Genomic DNA, 17,763 nt, shown 5'->3' with positions numbered 1-17,763 from the left:
TTCCTAAACCGAAACGTTAAAAAATGTATTATAAAATGTGATGAAATGTTATACATTACTAATTATTATGTAACAATTTAGGAAAATTTGTTATATAGAAATTTAAGGGGTTTTTTTTATTGAGAAAAGTTTTTTTTCTTAATCTACTTGCATTGGTTTCCAAACAGAACCTGCCACACACAACATGGGGAAGTGCGCTTGCGATGCGAGGCGAAGAAACTACTCCCGGTGTTGTGCGAAATTTAGTCCTCCTGAAATAAGGGGTTCCGCCGCTTTGACTACGCAGGGGAACAAAGTACATCATTTGTAATCGTTTATCGAGACAAGGTTGTACATTACAGTAAACATATTAAAAACTCTCTTTTGTTTTTGACACGGTTTTGTGTCTTTATCTCTCTTTTTTACCGAACGAATCAAAGTATTTTCAAACTTGAGTCATGTTAACTTGCACACTATAAAAACAGTATATTTATTTGAAGTTTATAAAAGCTCGGTCTGAGCTTACTGACAAGACCAGTTCCTTCAATAAAACACACTGCTGGATAAAATAAACATATTTCTAGTATATTCAAACTCACAGGAATAGTTGTGTATGATGTTTGAAAGAAATCAAGTTACTTCAATAATACTACAGTTAAATCCGCTCGCTGGCTGAAGCGGAACTGAATTTATTTCAGTATCTATAAAGGTTCCGCGTGTATGTTTCGCACCGGACGTTTTAAGCGGCGGACTGCCCTGCGTGTGTGAGCGAGAGGTTGTCCTCTACGGGTTTTCGGAACCCCCTGGTTTTGTAAGGTGGTGTCTGTTGGCGGCGGCGTGTCTTTATCGGCTAGAAGCTCAGGTTAAGGTGGGAGGATGACATCCAGAGGGACGCCGAGCCGCTTCCTGAGGAGCGTCCTTCAGAACGGCGTGGGCCGGTACGTGTGTCAGCTGAAGCGGATCTCCATCATCTTCTCCAAGAAATCCCAGAGCTCCCTGGGAGTCAGGTAAAAACATGCACTGGGGGTACACAACATACACCATTTAACCTTTTTTTATATTATTTATTTCACGTTCCAACTAGATACATTAGTGCATTAGGATTGGATTAGGATTGTACACAGCCGTGGACTTAAACAGCGTTATTAGGCGGCCAAAATGTGCCACAGGAAGTCGTTGCTACCCCTTGAACTGCTCCCTTAGGTTTGACACCTTCTATGATGGGATCGGTGCGATGCCTTTTTCAAATTATCCGTGCAATAATCATGTGGGGAAAAAACTCAAATTATCACCATAACTATACTATCCATTCAAATATCAACTTTGCTTTACTTATTTTGATATTCTGTTGTCATATTAACTACTCTATCTATCTATCTATCTATCTATCTATCTATCTATCTATCTATATATATATATATATATATATATATATATATATATATATATATATATATATAGACAAACTAAATCTAACATTGTCCTTGTCAGGAGTCTTGTTGACTAAGACCGCTGGATAGGTGTCGTAACGTCTTTATTCAGAGAAGCTCAATGAAGACGTTACGACACCTATCGTAACGTCTTCATCAGAGACGTTGCCTCTGATTTAAAACTCTTTGTGGTTGCCTTGACCCAGATTTGAATTTAGGACGACTGTTTATGTGTGCACTCCATGAATCCAAGGCTAAGACGAAAGGCGTTGTTTAAGGAAAGCCTTAAGACGACCTACAAGCATTTGCCACAAAGTACACAGGAGACACCGCAAATCTAGGGAAGAAGATCCTCTGGTCAGATGAGACCAAAGTGTACTTTTTTTTTTCACTTACATGCAAAATGTGGAGATAAACGAAGACTGGACAGTGATCCGAAGGCAGGGCAGTCCTGGAGGAAAACCTATGAGCAACCAGAGACCATGGTGGAGACCATCCTTCCAGTCCGAAGCCCATTTGAGAATCCGTGACGAGACTTGGAAATTGATGTTCATAGACGCTTGAGCTGATTTTTTCAATAAAATGGGCAAAAGATGGTAGAGACACAGACCAAATCCGGTCAATTAGAGTAGAAACAACAGGTTAATAATTATTTTAAAATTTCCTTCCACTTTATGCTATACTTCATGTACATAAAGTATAATATAATCCCAACAAAAGCCATTGAACTCCGTTGTTCTAACACAACACCATCTACAGAAGGGCTGTGAAGACTTTTGGCAGGTGGTACCGAACTGGGAGCCTATTATCTCTCTGCAGAAAGACGAACACATCTGCAGTCTGAGAGGAAGCGGCGTTCTGTATTTCTCCTCTAAATTTAAACCAGTGTTCTAACTGAGTCAGACGCTTATAAGTGTGTTTTTTAGGGCGTTCTGAACCGAAGCTCTGCTCTAAAACCTTAAGGTGCAATACAAAGAAGGCGATAATTTGGACTGGCATCCACTGAAATGCTCCATTGCTCAGCTTTAATTCTTAAAACGCGTCACATTTGCTGGAACTGAAGCGACGCCATCATCCCCTTGTTCTCCTGCAGGGATTTCATAGAGGAGGGAGTGGTGGATTACGCCAAGATGAACCCAGGCACCGTCGTCTACGTGTCTCCTCAGCCCTGCAGAGTCCCTAAAATAGTTGCCGAGTACTGTAAGTACCCACACTGTTGACAGAATATTAAAATGCTTTTCTCTTGAGGGGGGGGGGTTATGTTTTTGTCGCTGTAGCTATGCGATAAATTGCTTGTAAAATCCAATCGATTCAGACGATACAGGGATGTTCACCTAAAGAATAAGAGCAAAGCATATTGACAGTTGTCATATAATATAAAGGATTATTTTGCAACGTGTTTTCTTAAAAGCATTTTATTACCTGAAAAATTGGGCCTTCTAGCTTCAGACTGAGTAGAGCTTTATTTTCAGTAATGGTATGAAAAAAATAACATTGCCGACTCAGTTTTGTGGACTTGAGTGACGCTTATATCTTTTAAATTTTAAATATAACTGTTGCTTTTTTATTGATGAGCTTGAACTGAGCAAAACAAAAACTAAGATACTATTAACTTTGGTAATTCAGTATATAAGACGTTGCGGATATTTCTCCATTTATAAGATCGTGGTGTGTGTTGTGTGTGCACCATGTGCTCACCATTCAGTCCTGCTCAGAAGTTTACATACTCTCATAATGGGCTTGAATGTCCGTTGTGAGGTTTGTGATCTGGGGGCTTTTAAAAGGATTTGAAAAAGATTTCAGCTGCCTGGTCAAAATGGTAGGAAGAGGAGCCAATAAGAGGCTTGTAAGTCGCTGCTGCATCTTTATCCTGAATTTTACTGCAATGTACTGTGATTTTTCAAGCTGTATGCAAACGAAATTTCGTTCTGTAAGCACTTTGTGCATACAAAATGACAAATAAAGTTGTCTAAGTCCAAAGCCAGGAAAGCTGTAGGTCACACATGGTGGCAGCAGCATCATGCTGTGGGACTGTTCTCTCTGCCAGTTACTTTTGTATGGGACAAGGTAGGTAGAATAAACTCATCCCTCAAGTTGACCTCAAATTAACAGCTGGTTTAAAGTTGTTCATTTGGACAGTAATCCCAAACACGTCAAGAGTAGTTTGGGGGACGTTTTGCATCTGGAAAGGCCCCAACCTCACGCCCTGTTAAAAAAACGTGAGGCTTGTGCTTAAAATCTGGACTCTGTGCCACTAAAAACAATTCCATTGCACAACACTAATTCTACCTAAAAGATGGGTATAATACCCAGCCTCAGTTATGCCTAAAGGTCGGTTGTAGCAACAAATATTCTGCTGAAGAAATGTAAGCGCAGCTTTTTAATCAGCCGATGTTATCAAGTCCTTCAAACTTCTGGAATATTGATCTGAACATTTCAGTAGCGGGGGGGTGGGGGGGTTAATCAGTGTCGGCTGTTCTGGTGTTGATTATAAAACGTGGATGCTTTTGAACATGATGGTGGAGAAGTCCTAAGTAGACTGTTTACCAGATTTTCACTTCAAGAGATACATTTTTATGCTATAATTGTTGGAGCCCAAAAGCAGGACTGGTTCTGAAGGTGGAGGTCCAGTGTTGGTCTGAGGAGGCATATCCATGGAGGGACGCACAGACCTGTAAAGGAGAAATGATGGCACCCTGACTGCCGTTGGCTATCGGGATGAAATCCTCAGAGCCATTGTTGGAGCCTTCACAGGCGCAGCCGCTTCTGGGTTCCTCCTCGTCCATGATAAAGCCCGATTTCATGTGGGACTGATACCGCTCAGTGGCCTCCAAGCTCCCCTGACCTGAATCAACAGAACTGCTTTGGGACGTTAGGTTTAATTTCATTAAGCCCTCTGTGGGTCGATCATCTTCATATTCATCAAACGTCGTGGCATCCTTTTGTTTCTAACACATCACCCGTCCCACATCAGTTTGGATACCTAGCATATTTTTCCCCCGATTGAGATCTGATGTGTTTTAAAGTGTTCCTTTTAATATTTTGAGTAATGCACAAATTTTTCCCTTAGGGGCTTTGTTGAATGTTTTTATTCATATAAAATCCTGGTTTTATTACAGCATCGATCTGGTTGTGCTTTTATAGTGACTGCAATGTTGCATTCCCTTGATAAATGCAGACTGTTTCCTCCTTGATGCGTCAAATAAGAGTAAAAAAATCAAGAAATCAGTAAGAAAGCAAAAATGCAAACTGTACATGGCTTTGGAATAAATTAGCTGATTAGAAAAAAAATAGACATGCTAATTATTGCCTTTTTTTCGGGGAAGATGTTAATACATAAAAGTTTGAGAAATAAACAGGAATTTATTCATTATTGTGAGCTGTGATGTAACACTCTTAAAATACTGTAGGGGGCAGTATGTTACCTTTACAGAGAACAGACAACAGTTTGTGATCATGGCGTAGTTTCTGTCACTAATGTCTTTTTTTTTTTTCTTTTTTTTTTTTTGGTTTCCATTCAGTCTCTTGCCAAATTACATTTCTTGTTTTCCTCTTCAATTCTCCCGTCTCTCAGTGAACGGAAACACGAAGGAGGAGCTGATCACCAACAAAACGTCACAGCAGGTCCTAGAGGTCCTCACCAAGCTGACCAACCAGTCTGGCCTCGACATCATCCGTATCCGCAAGCCGCTTCACACCGACAGTCCCAGCATCCAGGGCCAGTGGCACCCGTTCACAAACCGCCCCCCATCCCTCGGCCTCATCAGACCACAGAACCAACACGCAGAGTAAAGACTGGCTGGAACTGCTGCGTGCTTCCAGAAACCAATCGGGTTCCTGCAGACCGACCCGTTAGCCGGCAGCATCAGGGCCAAACGCAGAAGCTTCCAGGCAGCTTTGAACGCCGGATGCATATGTCAGCGACTCGAGAGCTGCCGTGCTAAGCAGCAGTTGACTTTTTTTTTTTTTCATTGCAATATTATTAGAATTTTTGTGTGGTCAGTGCATTGTATTAAAATTTAAGAACAGTCAAAATAAATGATGCAGATGTGTTTTTATTTGTCATTGACTGGGCAGCTTCTTCTCAACGGGAGCCAAAGAGTAAAATCCTTAAACTTGTGGTGGATCGTGGGGCCTTAATGGCTATGAGAACACTACTACTTTGGAAAATTAGTCATACCCGTTAAAACACATTTTGTCTCATTACACCCAAAAACATCCCATTTATTTTAGCAGGATTTGATCAACAGTGGTGCATCTTTAAGGATAGAGATAAATGCTTTTTTGAACATGATGGTGAAGAAGTCTTAAGTGGACTGTTTGCCAACTTTTCACTTATAGAGACACGTTTTTCTGCTATAATTGTTGGACTTTATTCACACATTAGGTGACCTCTGAATGCAACTGGTTGCAGTGCATTTTATCTCCAGGGTATCACGGGAAGGCGGGGCTTAATGCAAATAACTGTCCCACCTTTCAAAATTTGATTTGCCAAACATGTTTAAAAAAACGTGCGATGCTTTTCCCTCCGGCTTACATTTCGGCTTTATTTTATGTTCATCTGACACGTTAAATTCCAAGAAAATACGTGCAAGTATAAAAAGTGTAAATAAAAAAAAAAAAAAACACATTATGGCATAAGAAAAATACCGTAAAATATGTGCGCGTCGTATTTACACGGCCCATGGGATGGTCTCAGTTTAATAAGATTTGAAGGTGTCCCTTTTGCACATTCCTAAATGCCCCAAAGCGTGGGTGAACATGACAGATGGTTGTATGATAGCTGGAGGGGAAACAGTTTTTATTTTTTATCATCAAATTGAGCTGTCCCCTATAATGACCTCTAACAGGAACTTAGTGTTCCAGCATGTTTTTTTTTTTCCCCCAAACTTAACGAGCCGTGTACGCAGGATCCAACGACGGATCCGGCTTTCTCTGCAAATCCTTACCCATAATTCATCATTTCTGACAGCAAAAGTCACCGATGACCTCTGTGATGTTCTCTGCAAGTATGCAGACGACGATGTTTAGTAGCCGATCACTGCCGGAGGAAAACCAATCGGCAGATTTTTTTTTTAATCAAAGTCGTACCAGGAGGGACTTGATAGGATTTTAATTTACAGTAAAGAGCACCAGGATTTCTGAAGATCATGAAATGTTCTCTGACTGGTCACTATGTGTGATGTTCTGGCCACCACCCACAGCGTGTATAGAGTTTAAGAGAACAACTGTTGGAGAACTACAGCATCTTTGAGCCGCCAAGTCTCCATAACGATTGGATGTTAGTCAAAGGTGCTTCTCAATAAATCAGAATATTTCTATTTACGCTCTTCCTTCGGACGCTGGGACCTTGATTTCCAAATGAAATGCTGCTGTCGTCTGAAAAGTGGAGTTTCAACCAACAGTTGTCTCTGGTTCAGCTCCACACAATGTGACGGCTTTAGCCTGTAGGTCCTGAAAGTCTGTGTGTGGTGGTTCGTAAATAACGGGGCTTAATTCCCCCCATCCTGTCAAAGACATAGTTATATCTGTTACCTGTGCAACTTGTCTACATTTTTCCCTCCACTCAACTTTCCCTGAATATGTTTGGATGCAGCACTCTTAAAGCGGTCAACTTCTGTAGCGACGACCCTGTGTGGCTCACCCACCTTGTGTCAGTGGCAGATTGCCGGACAGCTGCAAGGTCAGCAGCCCTCTCCGTGGTTGTGTAGGCTGTAATAATTCTGTATGTGATCCGTTTTTTTAAATGATTTTTATGTACTTTAAAATACATAAACGTTCTTTGATGGTATTAAAGGACTGATGCCCCAATGAGATCTAGAGAAACAACGCCATCTTCACAGGTCTACCCAAAAAAATCAGACGGATGCAGCTGATCCAGAACGTGCTGCTGTTGGTGTTCTCACTAAAACCAGGAAGATAGAGCACATCCTTACACGGGCTCCCTGTAGCTCAAGGAATAGACTTTAAAATACTTCCTTTAGTTTATAAATTCCCAAACGGCTTAGCACCAAAACACATTAAAGACCTGTTGTTGCTGTATCAATCCTCCAGACCACTCAGATCTTCTGCTTCTGGTCTACTGTGCATACCTAGAAACGGAACCAAACATGGAGAAGCAGCGTTCAGCTTCTATGCTCCACAAATCTGGAACAAACTTCCAGAAAACTGCAAAACAGCTGAAACACGGAGTTCCTTTAAGTCTGGACTGAAAACCCACCTGGTTGTAGTTGCTTTCGGCCCAAAATAACAGGAGCATTGACCAACCTATTCGATGTGTATTGATGTTTTCACCTGATGCAATTTAATGCTTGTTACTGGCCTCACAACCGGTGACCGTTTCCACGTGTTAATTATGTTTTTATGCTTTCACGATGTAAAGCATTTTGAACTGCCTTGTTGCTGAAATGTGGTCTACAGATAAACTTGATATGAGTTAGACACACCTGCAAATGCATTTCCACCCAGCATTTTTTGCCTTTTCGAGATTACACTAACAAAACAAAATACTTTTTTTTTAAGTTTTTTTATTTTTTTTTATTACACATCTTTACTACAGGCGCCAATCGGTGCGGAGGACCTTGCACTTGGAGCAGAGAACTGAACCGGAGACAAACTCTGGAGCTGGGCGAGAGGATCTGCTCCCTCCCTCAGATCCCGCATCGTTTGTGCTCTCTGAGAACAAAAAGACTTGGGAACTGAAAAGGTGAAAATTATTTTTGATTCATTCTCACCTCCTTCCCTTTTAATCTGACTGTGGCACCAATTATAGACATCACATCCGCCGCTCTCCCCGAGGCGAGCTGGCACAGCTTGACCCATGCAAGGACATTAAAGGCTCTAAATAAAGTTGCTGTTGCTAAGCTACTGCTCTGCAAAATGGTAATCTAACCCCCCCCCCCCCCCCCCCCCCCTTTTCCCAGGGCTTATGTTTTACCTCTGCCCTGACATATTCATGTAGAAATGTAAATGACTCTGGGACTTATTTCCCACCGGAAGACGCCGGCCTTTCCTCTCGCCGCCGGCTGAGAACAAACAAGCTGCCTTGAGAGCAGCATTCAGGATTGAACATGTCTTACATGTTATGTCGTGATTTTTTATTTTTTTTCCCCCTCCTGGCTGATGACACTCATTTCCTGTTCATATCTCCAAGCGCTGCACGATGCCAGTAGCCGTTATTGTTCATTTCGTATTATTATTATTTATCATTATTCTCAGGACTACCAGCGGAAGCCTAATGAGCTGCAATAAATAAGAAATGAGTCTGAAAATGAATGAAATAATTTCCTGCCAAGGCCTTAAGTTGCTTTACTGTTATGCAATAAGAGTGGCTATAGGTTCAGTCTGAAAGGAAACACACATTTACATCAAATAGAAGGAAGATGGATTAAACAGGTCACAGTTTACAGGAGATTTTACATCATTTCAAAAGAAATACATTAATAAACGGCGCAGACTGCCAAAGCAATCTGTTTGGACAATAAATAAAGAAATATAGCACTGTGACATATTATATAGCAAGGATAAATGACAAGAGTTTGAAGCCAAAAATACACATTGCATTGTAGCTTTCGGTACAGTGCTGCGTGCATGTTTCAGCGACTGGATGTTCTCCTGAAATACCAGCAACAAAAACATTCATTTCCACTTACTAAATATCACATTAGAGGCTAATAATAATGTAATATTTTGCATTTCAAAACAGAAAATCCAGCAACCAAAACGAGCCTTTACTGTACAGCGTTGACTCCTAAACTCAAACTCCAAATATACAAACCGAAGTGGCAGAGGCTTAAGATCTGACCATGCGTGAGTTGTTTAGAAGGAAAACTGAACGCAAGTAGCTTTCTGTTCATCTAACACAAGAGAAAGCAGCTTTGAATCCTTTTACGAGTGCTACAAAATACAACTCTTTACACTTTAAAACTTTGATTTAAACAAAACTGTACCCTATAAATATATAGCATTGATATAGACCAGCTGGAAGTATAAAAATATCCTTAAATACGGGCTAAGCTTCAACATAGAAACTCAGTATCTTACCCCTGCGTCTGCAAAAACACAAGCGTGAGTGTTCTTGGAAATCTGACTCAAATTGATTAGCAAGTTTTTAGGAACTTGAGACCTGGAGAGAGCACGTGAACAGGAGGGGGGGGGGGGGGTAATGGGGTGACAAATGGCACAAACTTTAATGTAGAGGTAGTGGGATGAGGAAACTCTGGAGACGACAAAGAAGCGAATTGACAGACAAAGATTAGAAGCAGGAAATCTGCGTTGGCAAACCAAAAGCATCCTGAGCCTCTAGAAAGAAACAAAAACAAAACAAAAAAAACTTTTATAACCTAAAAGTTTCATTGAAAATAGTTGATTAATTAATAGTTGATATGCTGCGTTCGATTTTCGTTGGAAGTTAGATGTCGCCCTTGAATTGAGGGCCTTCTAGCTGGAAGTGGATAAACCAGCAGGGTTTGCTAGCTGATCCCAGATGTAACCATTCAAATGATTAAGGAACATGTTCACAACACACAGTGCTGCATGTGACAACTCCCACTAGTTTAACATGTCTGACAGCCATTTACATCTCATTGAACCAATGGCAAAAATGTGCTGTACAATCTTTTGAGTGTTTGAACCAGAAAAACCAGCAAAAGCCGACGGTTTACCAACTTCCAGCTCAACAGTGGTAGGACAGCGACCCCACATCCAATGCTTGTTTCATCAGGCGACGTATAATCTGCACGGTGAAATGTACTCGTCCCACCACAAGCTGGACGAGCGGCGGGATTTTCTGATTTGCGTATTTCAAGTAGCATAGTTCAAATTCTTATTTTGAAAGTCAGATTTTGAACTGAACTCAGGGTTGGCCGAAAATGGCTGCAGAGGATTTCCAAAAATGTGCTGTAAACTGTGGGATTAAACTAATTACTTTGCACATGTGATGGTTTGTATCTCATTACAGTGGTACATACGTTACTTTAAAAACACTGTATTTGAACATGCTCATTAAAAGGATGCACAAAAGCACCGCAGCAAGTGGCTTTCCCTTTAGTTTCCTGACTTGCATACGGACCAAGCCAGACTGGGGGGACGCAACACGGGCTGATAATGACATATTTCTTAGTTTGTTTGGTTTTTTGCACTTTAAACTTTAAAAGGGACAAATGAAGTTTGTTCAGCCGACCACCAATTAAGGAGATACAAACAATCGGAAGTGAAATCAAACCGTTTATTACATTTTAGGCAGTGTAAAGAAAAAAAAAATAGCTTAAAAGATACAACTCAAATTTGGTAGCTCACATTAACAAATGCTCTGTTATTGTCCAAAGCGGCAGACTGAGACTTGACTTGACATGAAAGAAATACAATGAGCAAAAAGAGAACAAATAAATAAATAAATCAGTGTACAAAAATGCTAAGAATAGTGTTTGAGGCTTCAGGAAGCCTGAATGCTCCTGTCCGCTCTTTGTGTGGAGGTGAGCCACACTCCGCTGCCCTGACTTATGCGCTGCAGGCCGGCGAAGAGGCCCGCTGCCGCTGCTGCTGAGCTACAAGCGCTGATTCAGCACTTTGCCCGGAAGACAGATCTTTATTCACAAACGTCCGTGACACGTTTACAAACTGCTCGCAGATTTGTTTCCGTCGTTGTAACTTATACCAAGCTCTATGTGATCACAGGCGTGCTCAGCTATAGCCACGGAAATACTGTGAGCTCTGCAGATTCTTAGCAGCTTTTGGCATCCCACCGCGTCTCTGCTCCGAGATCTGCCACCTGCAGCCTTTTTTTTGCTGCAGAGGACACGCTAATCGATAAGCATTGTGTCCGTACGGGCTTTACGTTCTCTGATTAGGTAACAGCCGTCAGAAAACTCTTTTCTCCGGTGATATTATTACATTGTTACTAGAGAGACATAAATGACATAGAGGAAACTCTCAACGATCGGGGGCAACCATGGACATAACATTTATGACACGGCAACTAAACAAACACAAAAGAAACGACTCTAATAATGTAAAAAGAGAATTATAATAAATTATTAAAATAATAAGAAATGTAATACACATTTTGTAGTTCTTTGCCTGCACACGTCATTGTGTGATGCTGTGTGTCTCTATATGCGCAGCTACGTAAGCGCGCATAGAAATGGAGGCGCAAGTGGTTTGCCGCTAAGCTGTGGTCGGAGTCATAGTCAAGGACAATTGAGACACGTTTTACAGCATTTCTTCTGTTTTCCTTCAGGGCGCTTCTCAGGAGGCGCCAAAGCCCGGCCGCAATCTTTGGATCCACCAGTTAATCCAGGTGAATGCTGGCTCCTCCTTTAACACACGGCGTATTTTCTTTAAAGCTGTTTTTTTTTTTTTTAATCTCTTTTCCCACATAGATGGCAAAAAGGAGAGACAAACAATAAGCCAGTTGAATAGGTGTTTTGTTTTTTCTGGGCACAACACATGGAGCCTGTAAAGTGAAGCAATTGTTGCTACAGTAATTTACACTATAAAAGACAAAATAGTGCTTTTAAATTACAGTGACACAGAAACATGTGTCATTACAGGATTCCTCTAGCTATTCCCCTACCAAAAAAAAAAAGTAATTTCAAAAGAATGTATCGTCCATTAAAGTCGTTTTAGGGATGCAAGATGCAAGACGTCTCGGTTGCCAAGCCTTCTTTGCTTCTATCTCGTTCTTTGTAGGAAGGAAAGAAAAGAAAACAGAGGGAGGAGTCTGGAGAGAGGAGGAAGGAAAGTTAGAAAGCAGCAAGCCAGGGTGCAAAGGTGATGCCGCAGGAAGTGGAGGTACTGGAGGTGGATGGGTTGCAGCAGCCAGGGTCAAGCATCCAAAGTAATTTGATTGTGCTGCACACAAGGGGGGATGAAGAGGAGAGGGTGGACAAGTGTCAGGGAGGAGAGGATGGAGGAGAGCTTTAAGAGGTGACAGAAAGGTGGAGAAGGGAAGACTCACGAGATGGCAGTGGAACCTGCAAACCGTGCCTTAGAAAAGTTTACATACCTTGGAAAATCTTCACATTTTGTCATAAAACAATGAGAAAATTAGGTGCCATTTATTGCCATTTTATGCGAGGCAGTGATTAATACATAAACTGTGAAAGGGAAGGAAATCGTTTGCAAATAAAGCCTTTTTGGCCCGTTTTGACCCGGCGTAGTGTTGGCAGCATCATACTTACAGGGATGCTTTTATTCAGCGGGGACAGGCAGGCTTGTCAGAGTTTGATGGGAAGGTAAGTGGAGCTAAATACAGGACAATCCTTAAAGAAAGCCTGTTAGAGGCTGCAAAAAAAAATAAATAAAGACTGGGGCAAAGGTTCCCCTTCCAGCAGGACAACAATCCTAAACACACAGCCAGAGCTACAATGGACATGTTGACAGCAGATTCCTGTATTAGAAGAGCCTAGCCAAAGTCCAGACCTAAATCTAACAGAAAATCTGCAGCAAAACCTGAAAATGTATGTTCAAACACAACTTGCATCCAATCTAATTTAGCTTGAGCTGTTTTTTCAAAGACGAATAGGCCACAAACTCAGTCTCTAGATGTGCAAAGCTACCCCTAAAGACTTGCAACTCTAATCGCATCAAAGGCATTAGTGACTCAGAAAGACTGAAAACGAATGTATGCCACACTTGTCAGATCGTATTTGTAAAACACTTCTGGGTCGAAACCTTGTGTCGTTTTCTATCCACCTCACAATGAGACATGTTAGTCTTTCTTGTAGACTTTCTTTCTATTGTTTTGGGCTATCATGAAAGAAAAACGCAGCTTGTCGTTGCACTGTAACAAAAGGAAATCATAACTGCTCAATGGGAAATAAAAAAAAAAAACTGCAACCAATTTCAGCCAAAAAAAACTCTGTCCCGTTTCTCCAAACTTTCCCAAATAAGGAAAATTGAAACTGCTACCTTTACCACCAGCCTCAGTTCTGACCATCCAGATGGCCAAGTCGACATAACGATCAGAGACAGAAGAAAACATAAGAGTATTGTGCAAAGGTCTCACTTTTCAGGGTTCAGACTTATTAATGTTAGGTAAGACACTATTTTCCTTAAGATTCACATTGGAAATATATCACTTTGAGCTACACATGGAATAAATATTACATGATGTTAAAACCATGGTTGTTTAAAAAAAAAAAAAAAAAAAAAAACATCCAGTGATTCATTGCAATGTGACTCGCATCCTTCCTAAACCTCCACAGAGTTTAATGAGGTGACATCGTACGGCTCCCATTTGCTTCCTGTTAGTGCAAATTCTTCACAGCTACTAAACTTGTTGCAATCCGTCTCGTCACTTTGGTCCATCGTAAAGGGAACTCATGGGCTACTCCGTGTTCTCCAGACGCAGGGGGGGCTCAATGTTTCAAATCAAGCTGCGACGAGACCTGCAGCCTAGATAGTGAGGGCAACATTTCCGCTTTACCCCCCCAAAAAACAAAAAACCCGTCAGCCGTTGGGTTAAAGACAATATAACTTGTATGGCGATGTCGACCGGGCCGTCCTAGATGGAGCTCTCGTCAGGATGCATGTCCAGCTGCGTGTGTTTCCTCTTCTCCAGGATGCGGTTGAGCTCCTCCGTGAAGGAGTGGTAGAGCGGCGACATGCCCTCGGGGTCGGCCTGCCTCAGCAGCACGTAGCTGTTCCCGTTCATCTTCCTCAGCACGCTGGGCAGCGTGGCCGACAGCCCGTTGGCGTAGTCCACGTTTGGGAGCGGGGGCGGATTGGGGAGCGGCGGGGCCGGCGGGGGCGTTTTGGCCGGCGACATCTGGTCCTCGCCGGGGATGATCTGCAGGAAGCTGTCGTTGAAGTCCCCGAAGGTCGACATGGAGATGGAGCGTCGGCCGTGGCGCCCGTTGCAGTGGCTGGAGATGGTTTTGAGCTCCAGGTGGGAGCTCCTCTTCCTCTCCGAGCCCCCGAGAACCTGCAGGTTTTGATGGGAGAACTTGCGCCTCTGGCTTGCCCGTCTGGTGCAGAAGCTGACGTACAGCAGCACCACGGTCAGCACCAAGCAGAGCCCCCCGAGGACCGCCACCAGGGATATATAAATGGCCTCCATGTGCCGGAAGGTCTGGAAATTGGCCCCCGGCGGCAGCGGCGCTGGCGGCGACGGCAGGGGCTGCTCGGTGGGGCTGACGGTGGAGGGGACCACCGGGCTGGAGACGGTAGTGGGCTCCGTGGTGACCGTGGGCTCCACCGGGAAGTACGGATCCGTGTGAACCTTCACCGTGTAGAGGTAAACCAGCACGGAGACGCCGTTCTCCACCGCGAAGCAGCGATACGAGCCGGCCTGCTGCGTGCGAGCGCCCAGTATGAGGAGCCCGTCGGTGCCGACGCGGTAGCCCGAATTCAGCCCGTAGCCCAGGAGCTCCTTGCCATTCAGCGTCCAGCGCGGAGTCGCCAGGTTGGAGCGCAGCTCGCACTGGAGCAACACGTCGTCCCCCAGCATCACGGCGCGTCTCCGGTGGATCACTGGGTGACAAGCACGGGGACAAGAGCAGGTGAGGAACGTGACAGCAGACTAAAAAAAACGAACAAGATGTCGGGTCACGGAGGTGGCGCCGTGAAAAAGCGCAAGTCGAGCTGCGGCATCGCTTTCTATCGCATCTCACGAGCCTCTTTGAAAAGCGGCGAGCCCCGCAGTGCAGCAGCAGGACCGCCTGACCTCCAGCGAGAGAGGAGCTGATTAAAATGTGTACGCTGGGACCTGGGGGATGGGTGAGGAACGTGCACCTAATGAAATCCCCTCCACAAATGATTACTGCTGGAGCTTTTTCCAGGCAGAATGAGAAGGACTCTTTTAACCCCATAATCTGAGCATGAAAAAAAAAAATAGGAAAGCTCATCAAAGAAGGGCGGGAGGCAAATTAAGTATTCAACTATTTTAAAAATCAAAGTAGGGTCTGCTTAATAATGGATTTATAATAACAATGCGTGTGTGTGCGTGCGTGTGTGTGTGTGTGCGTGTTGTAATACACACCATTTCCTGGATTCTCCTTACAGCCTCGGATTCCTCTAGAGATGTCTTGCGTTAGGTTCGACCTGAAAAGGAAAAGAGATTTTAGGAAAAATAACGCATTTAGCTTATCAAACCAGACCTAAAGAGGTTTTTTTTTTTTTTTTAAAGTCCTGGCAAAGTAACAACAGAGTTATAGACAAAATAGCACAAACTTGATGGGCATATTCTGGAAACGTGAATGCATACAGCAGAGCTCTGAGCCTACCATGTGTCTAACTAACTAACATCGGTACAAATGCAGCTGCTCTGTCAACGCCTCTGAGGTTTGTTAGAGAACATTAGAGAAAAAAACAGCAGCATCGTGAAGACCAAGGAAAACAGAGAGAAGGAAGTGGAGAAGCTTAAATCCGGGTCAGGCTGTAACACCCCCCCATCTTTGAACATCCTATGCAGCGCCATTGATTCCATCTGTAAACTTTCCTTGCAGAAGCGACGCATCCCCTTATCATGATACTGCCCCCGCCGTGTTTCACCATGGCGATGGCATGTTCAAATGAACATCAAGAGATTTTCTCACCGAGCATTTTGCATGTCGGCCAAAACGATTCCATTCTGGTCTCACCTGACCAGAGCACCACGTGCAACAATCTGGCTTGTGGCAAACTGCAAACAGGAGTGTAATGGCGTTCTTTCAACAATGTCTTTGTTCTTATCAGTCTTTAATAATTAATACAGGCCAGATTAGTGTAAAGCAACACCAATCCTGTCAAAATACTGTTCCACAGGAGCTGAGACTCCCAGCAGCTCCTCCAGAGTTGCTATTGGCTTCCTGACCATCATTGCAACAGAACATCTGGACTTCGGTTGGTCGGTCAAATCAAATTTCCAAGAAAATATTTAGAAGTTTGAGTTGGTGACGTGACAAAATTTGAAAACCCTTGAGGGGTAAGAAGGCTTCTGCAAAGCACCGTATGACACCGGGTTTGATGCCTCCAGTTTCAAGGGGGTAACTTAAGAAGATAATGATTTCAGGCCCATCTGCTCCTCTTTATACAGCAATCTGTCTGTTGATTTGGAGCGATTTAAGAGAAATCCTTTCACAGCATCACTTGTGTTGATGGTATGACGACGCTAAAATGAAATTGGCTGGTCGTTTTGGGGACTGGGGAAAACCAAAAAATAGCTTTAATAACAGTTTTAAAAGCTGACGGTTAATAATGAATTGCAATTTATTAAAAAGAAATATTAAAAGACACATTGCAGATAATAGAAATCCATTGCTGTCTGTCACCGCTGAAACTTTTGCTGACATTTAGATTTGTTATCTAAAGCAAAGCTTCTGCAGCAAGCGTTTCCATGCAGGAGCGCATTTTGCAGCCCTTGAGCTCACTGCAATCTTCTGGCGGAAGGAGCCTACACACTTGGACCCTTTACTCGCTTAAATGTAGAATAGTGGGTGAGTAAATCTCTTCGAGCTCCATCGCTACTCGCTCTCCAACGCCAAAGAACAGAACGTTCAGTACCGTTTATGAAAGATTCACAGAAATCTGCGCTTTAAAAAAAAAAAATCGGAGAGGGACGCGTCCACTCTGATCTGTAGGATGTCTCATTAATATTCAGATATTAGTGCTGTGATGTTGTTTTTATGTCTTCAGCAGCCATCATGAGTAAAACATGATGTAAAAATCAGGAGTGGCAGAAGTGTCTGCCGCGCTAATAGAGATTAAGATGTCTGCTGCTCGCCGACGCAGAGCGAATGAGGAGAGGCAGTCCCAAATGGAGGGCTGAGCCCACTGTGCGTGTGTTTGTTTTGGAGGGCTTTAAAGTTTATGATTGTGCTGGTTTATGGCTGGCTGCACGGGGAAGCAGGCTCCAGAAAAAAAAACCCAGCCTGGGCTTGTTCTGCGTTTGCTCTGTGTGGTCCTGTGGGTTCTCTCTGGGTACTCTTGCTTCTTCTCACTGTGGACAAACATTAATTAATTTTGTAATTCCTGGATAACGCTTTCTTTATGGATTTCTCCTTTACTGTTTCTTTTTACCTTTAGGGGTTTAGTCAATGGCTTGTGTTAGTTCTCTCTATATTAGTTTGGTATTTTTTGTCATTGTGCTCCCTCTCCCTCAGTCCCCTGCCTTCATTGCTCTCACCTGTCACCCATAATCATCTATTTGCTTTCACCTGCTCCTCTCTCTCTCTTCTCTTCCCCAGAATATGTGCCACTCCGTCTTCGCGTTTGGCAGCTCTTCCATTATGTCGCCTCCTGTTTGCTCCGTGTCTGCGAGGTGCCTTGTGTACCATTGTGAGTGGATTTATTTTATTCATCTCATCATGCGGCTCCCGAGCCCTCGTCTGCACTTTGGTCTGACGCCCACCTCAGGGACCATGACAAACAGGCA

General features: G+C 43.1%; 2 protein-coding genes across 3 annotated transcripts in view; one reads left to right on the top strand and one right to left on the bottom strand.

Moving 5' to 3' along the window:
- Nucleotides 1-721: 721 nt before the first annotated feature.
- Nucleotides 722-5,465, top strand: mrpl43 (mitochondrial ribosomal protein L43). The gene is made up of 3 exons (XM_036142118.1): nt 722-986; nt 2,503-2,609; nt 4,984-5,465. Exons 1-3 carry the CDS (start codon nt 856-858, stop codon nt 5,199-5,201), a joined length of 456 nt encoding a protein of 151 aa, XP_035998011.1. The 5' UTR covers nt 722-855; the 3' UTR covers nt 5,202-5,465.
- An 8,084-nt stretch (nt 5,466-13,549) lies between these two features.
- Nucleotides 13,550-17,763, bottom strand: part of sema4gb (sema domain, immunoglobulin domain (Ig), transmembrane domain (TM) and short cytoplasmic domain, (semaphorin) 4Gb) — a 42,293-nt gene continuing 38,079 nt past the window's right edge. For both annotated transcript variants that reach the window (XM_036142116.1, XM_036142117.1), the window contains exons 14-15: nt 15,391-15,452; nt 13,550-14,882 (exon numbers count right to left, since the gene is read on the bottom strand). In XM_036142116.1, the coding sequence (XP_035998009.1) occupies nt 13,915-14,882; nt 15,391-15,452 (1,030 nt within the window). In that variant the 3' untranslated portion in view covers nt 13,550-13,914. The remainder of the gene's footprint in view (nt 14,883-15,390; nt 15,453-17,763) is intronic.

The sequence above is a fragment of the Fundulus heteroclitus genome, chromosome 10, assembly GCF_011125445.2.
Source record: "Fundulus heteroclitus isolate FHET01 chromosome 10, MU-UCD_Fhet_4.1, whole genome shotgun sequence".
Classification (NCBI taxonomy): Eukaryota; Metazoa; Chordata; class Actinopteri; order Cyprinodontiformes; family Fundulidae; genus Fundulus; species Fundulus heteroclitus.
This window is presented reverse-complemented; position numbering and strand designations above follow the sequence as displayed.

Bases quoted from the DNA above. Each gene is read 5' to 3' on its own strand.
- mrpl43 (XM_036142118.1), top strand. From the start codon at position 856: ATGACATCCAGAGGGACGCCGAGCCGCTTCCTGAGGAGCGTCCTTCAG. The intron at 987-2,502 runs GTAAAAACATGC...GTTCTCCTGCAG, and splicing joins CAGAGCTCCCTGGGAGTCAG to GGATTTCATAGAGGAGGGAG. The intron at 2,610-4,983 runs GTAAGTACCCAC...CCCGTCTCTCAG, and splicing joins TAAAATAGTTGCCGAGTACT to TGAACGGAAACACGAAGGAG.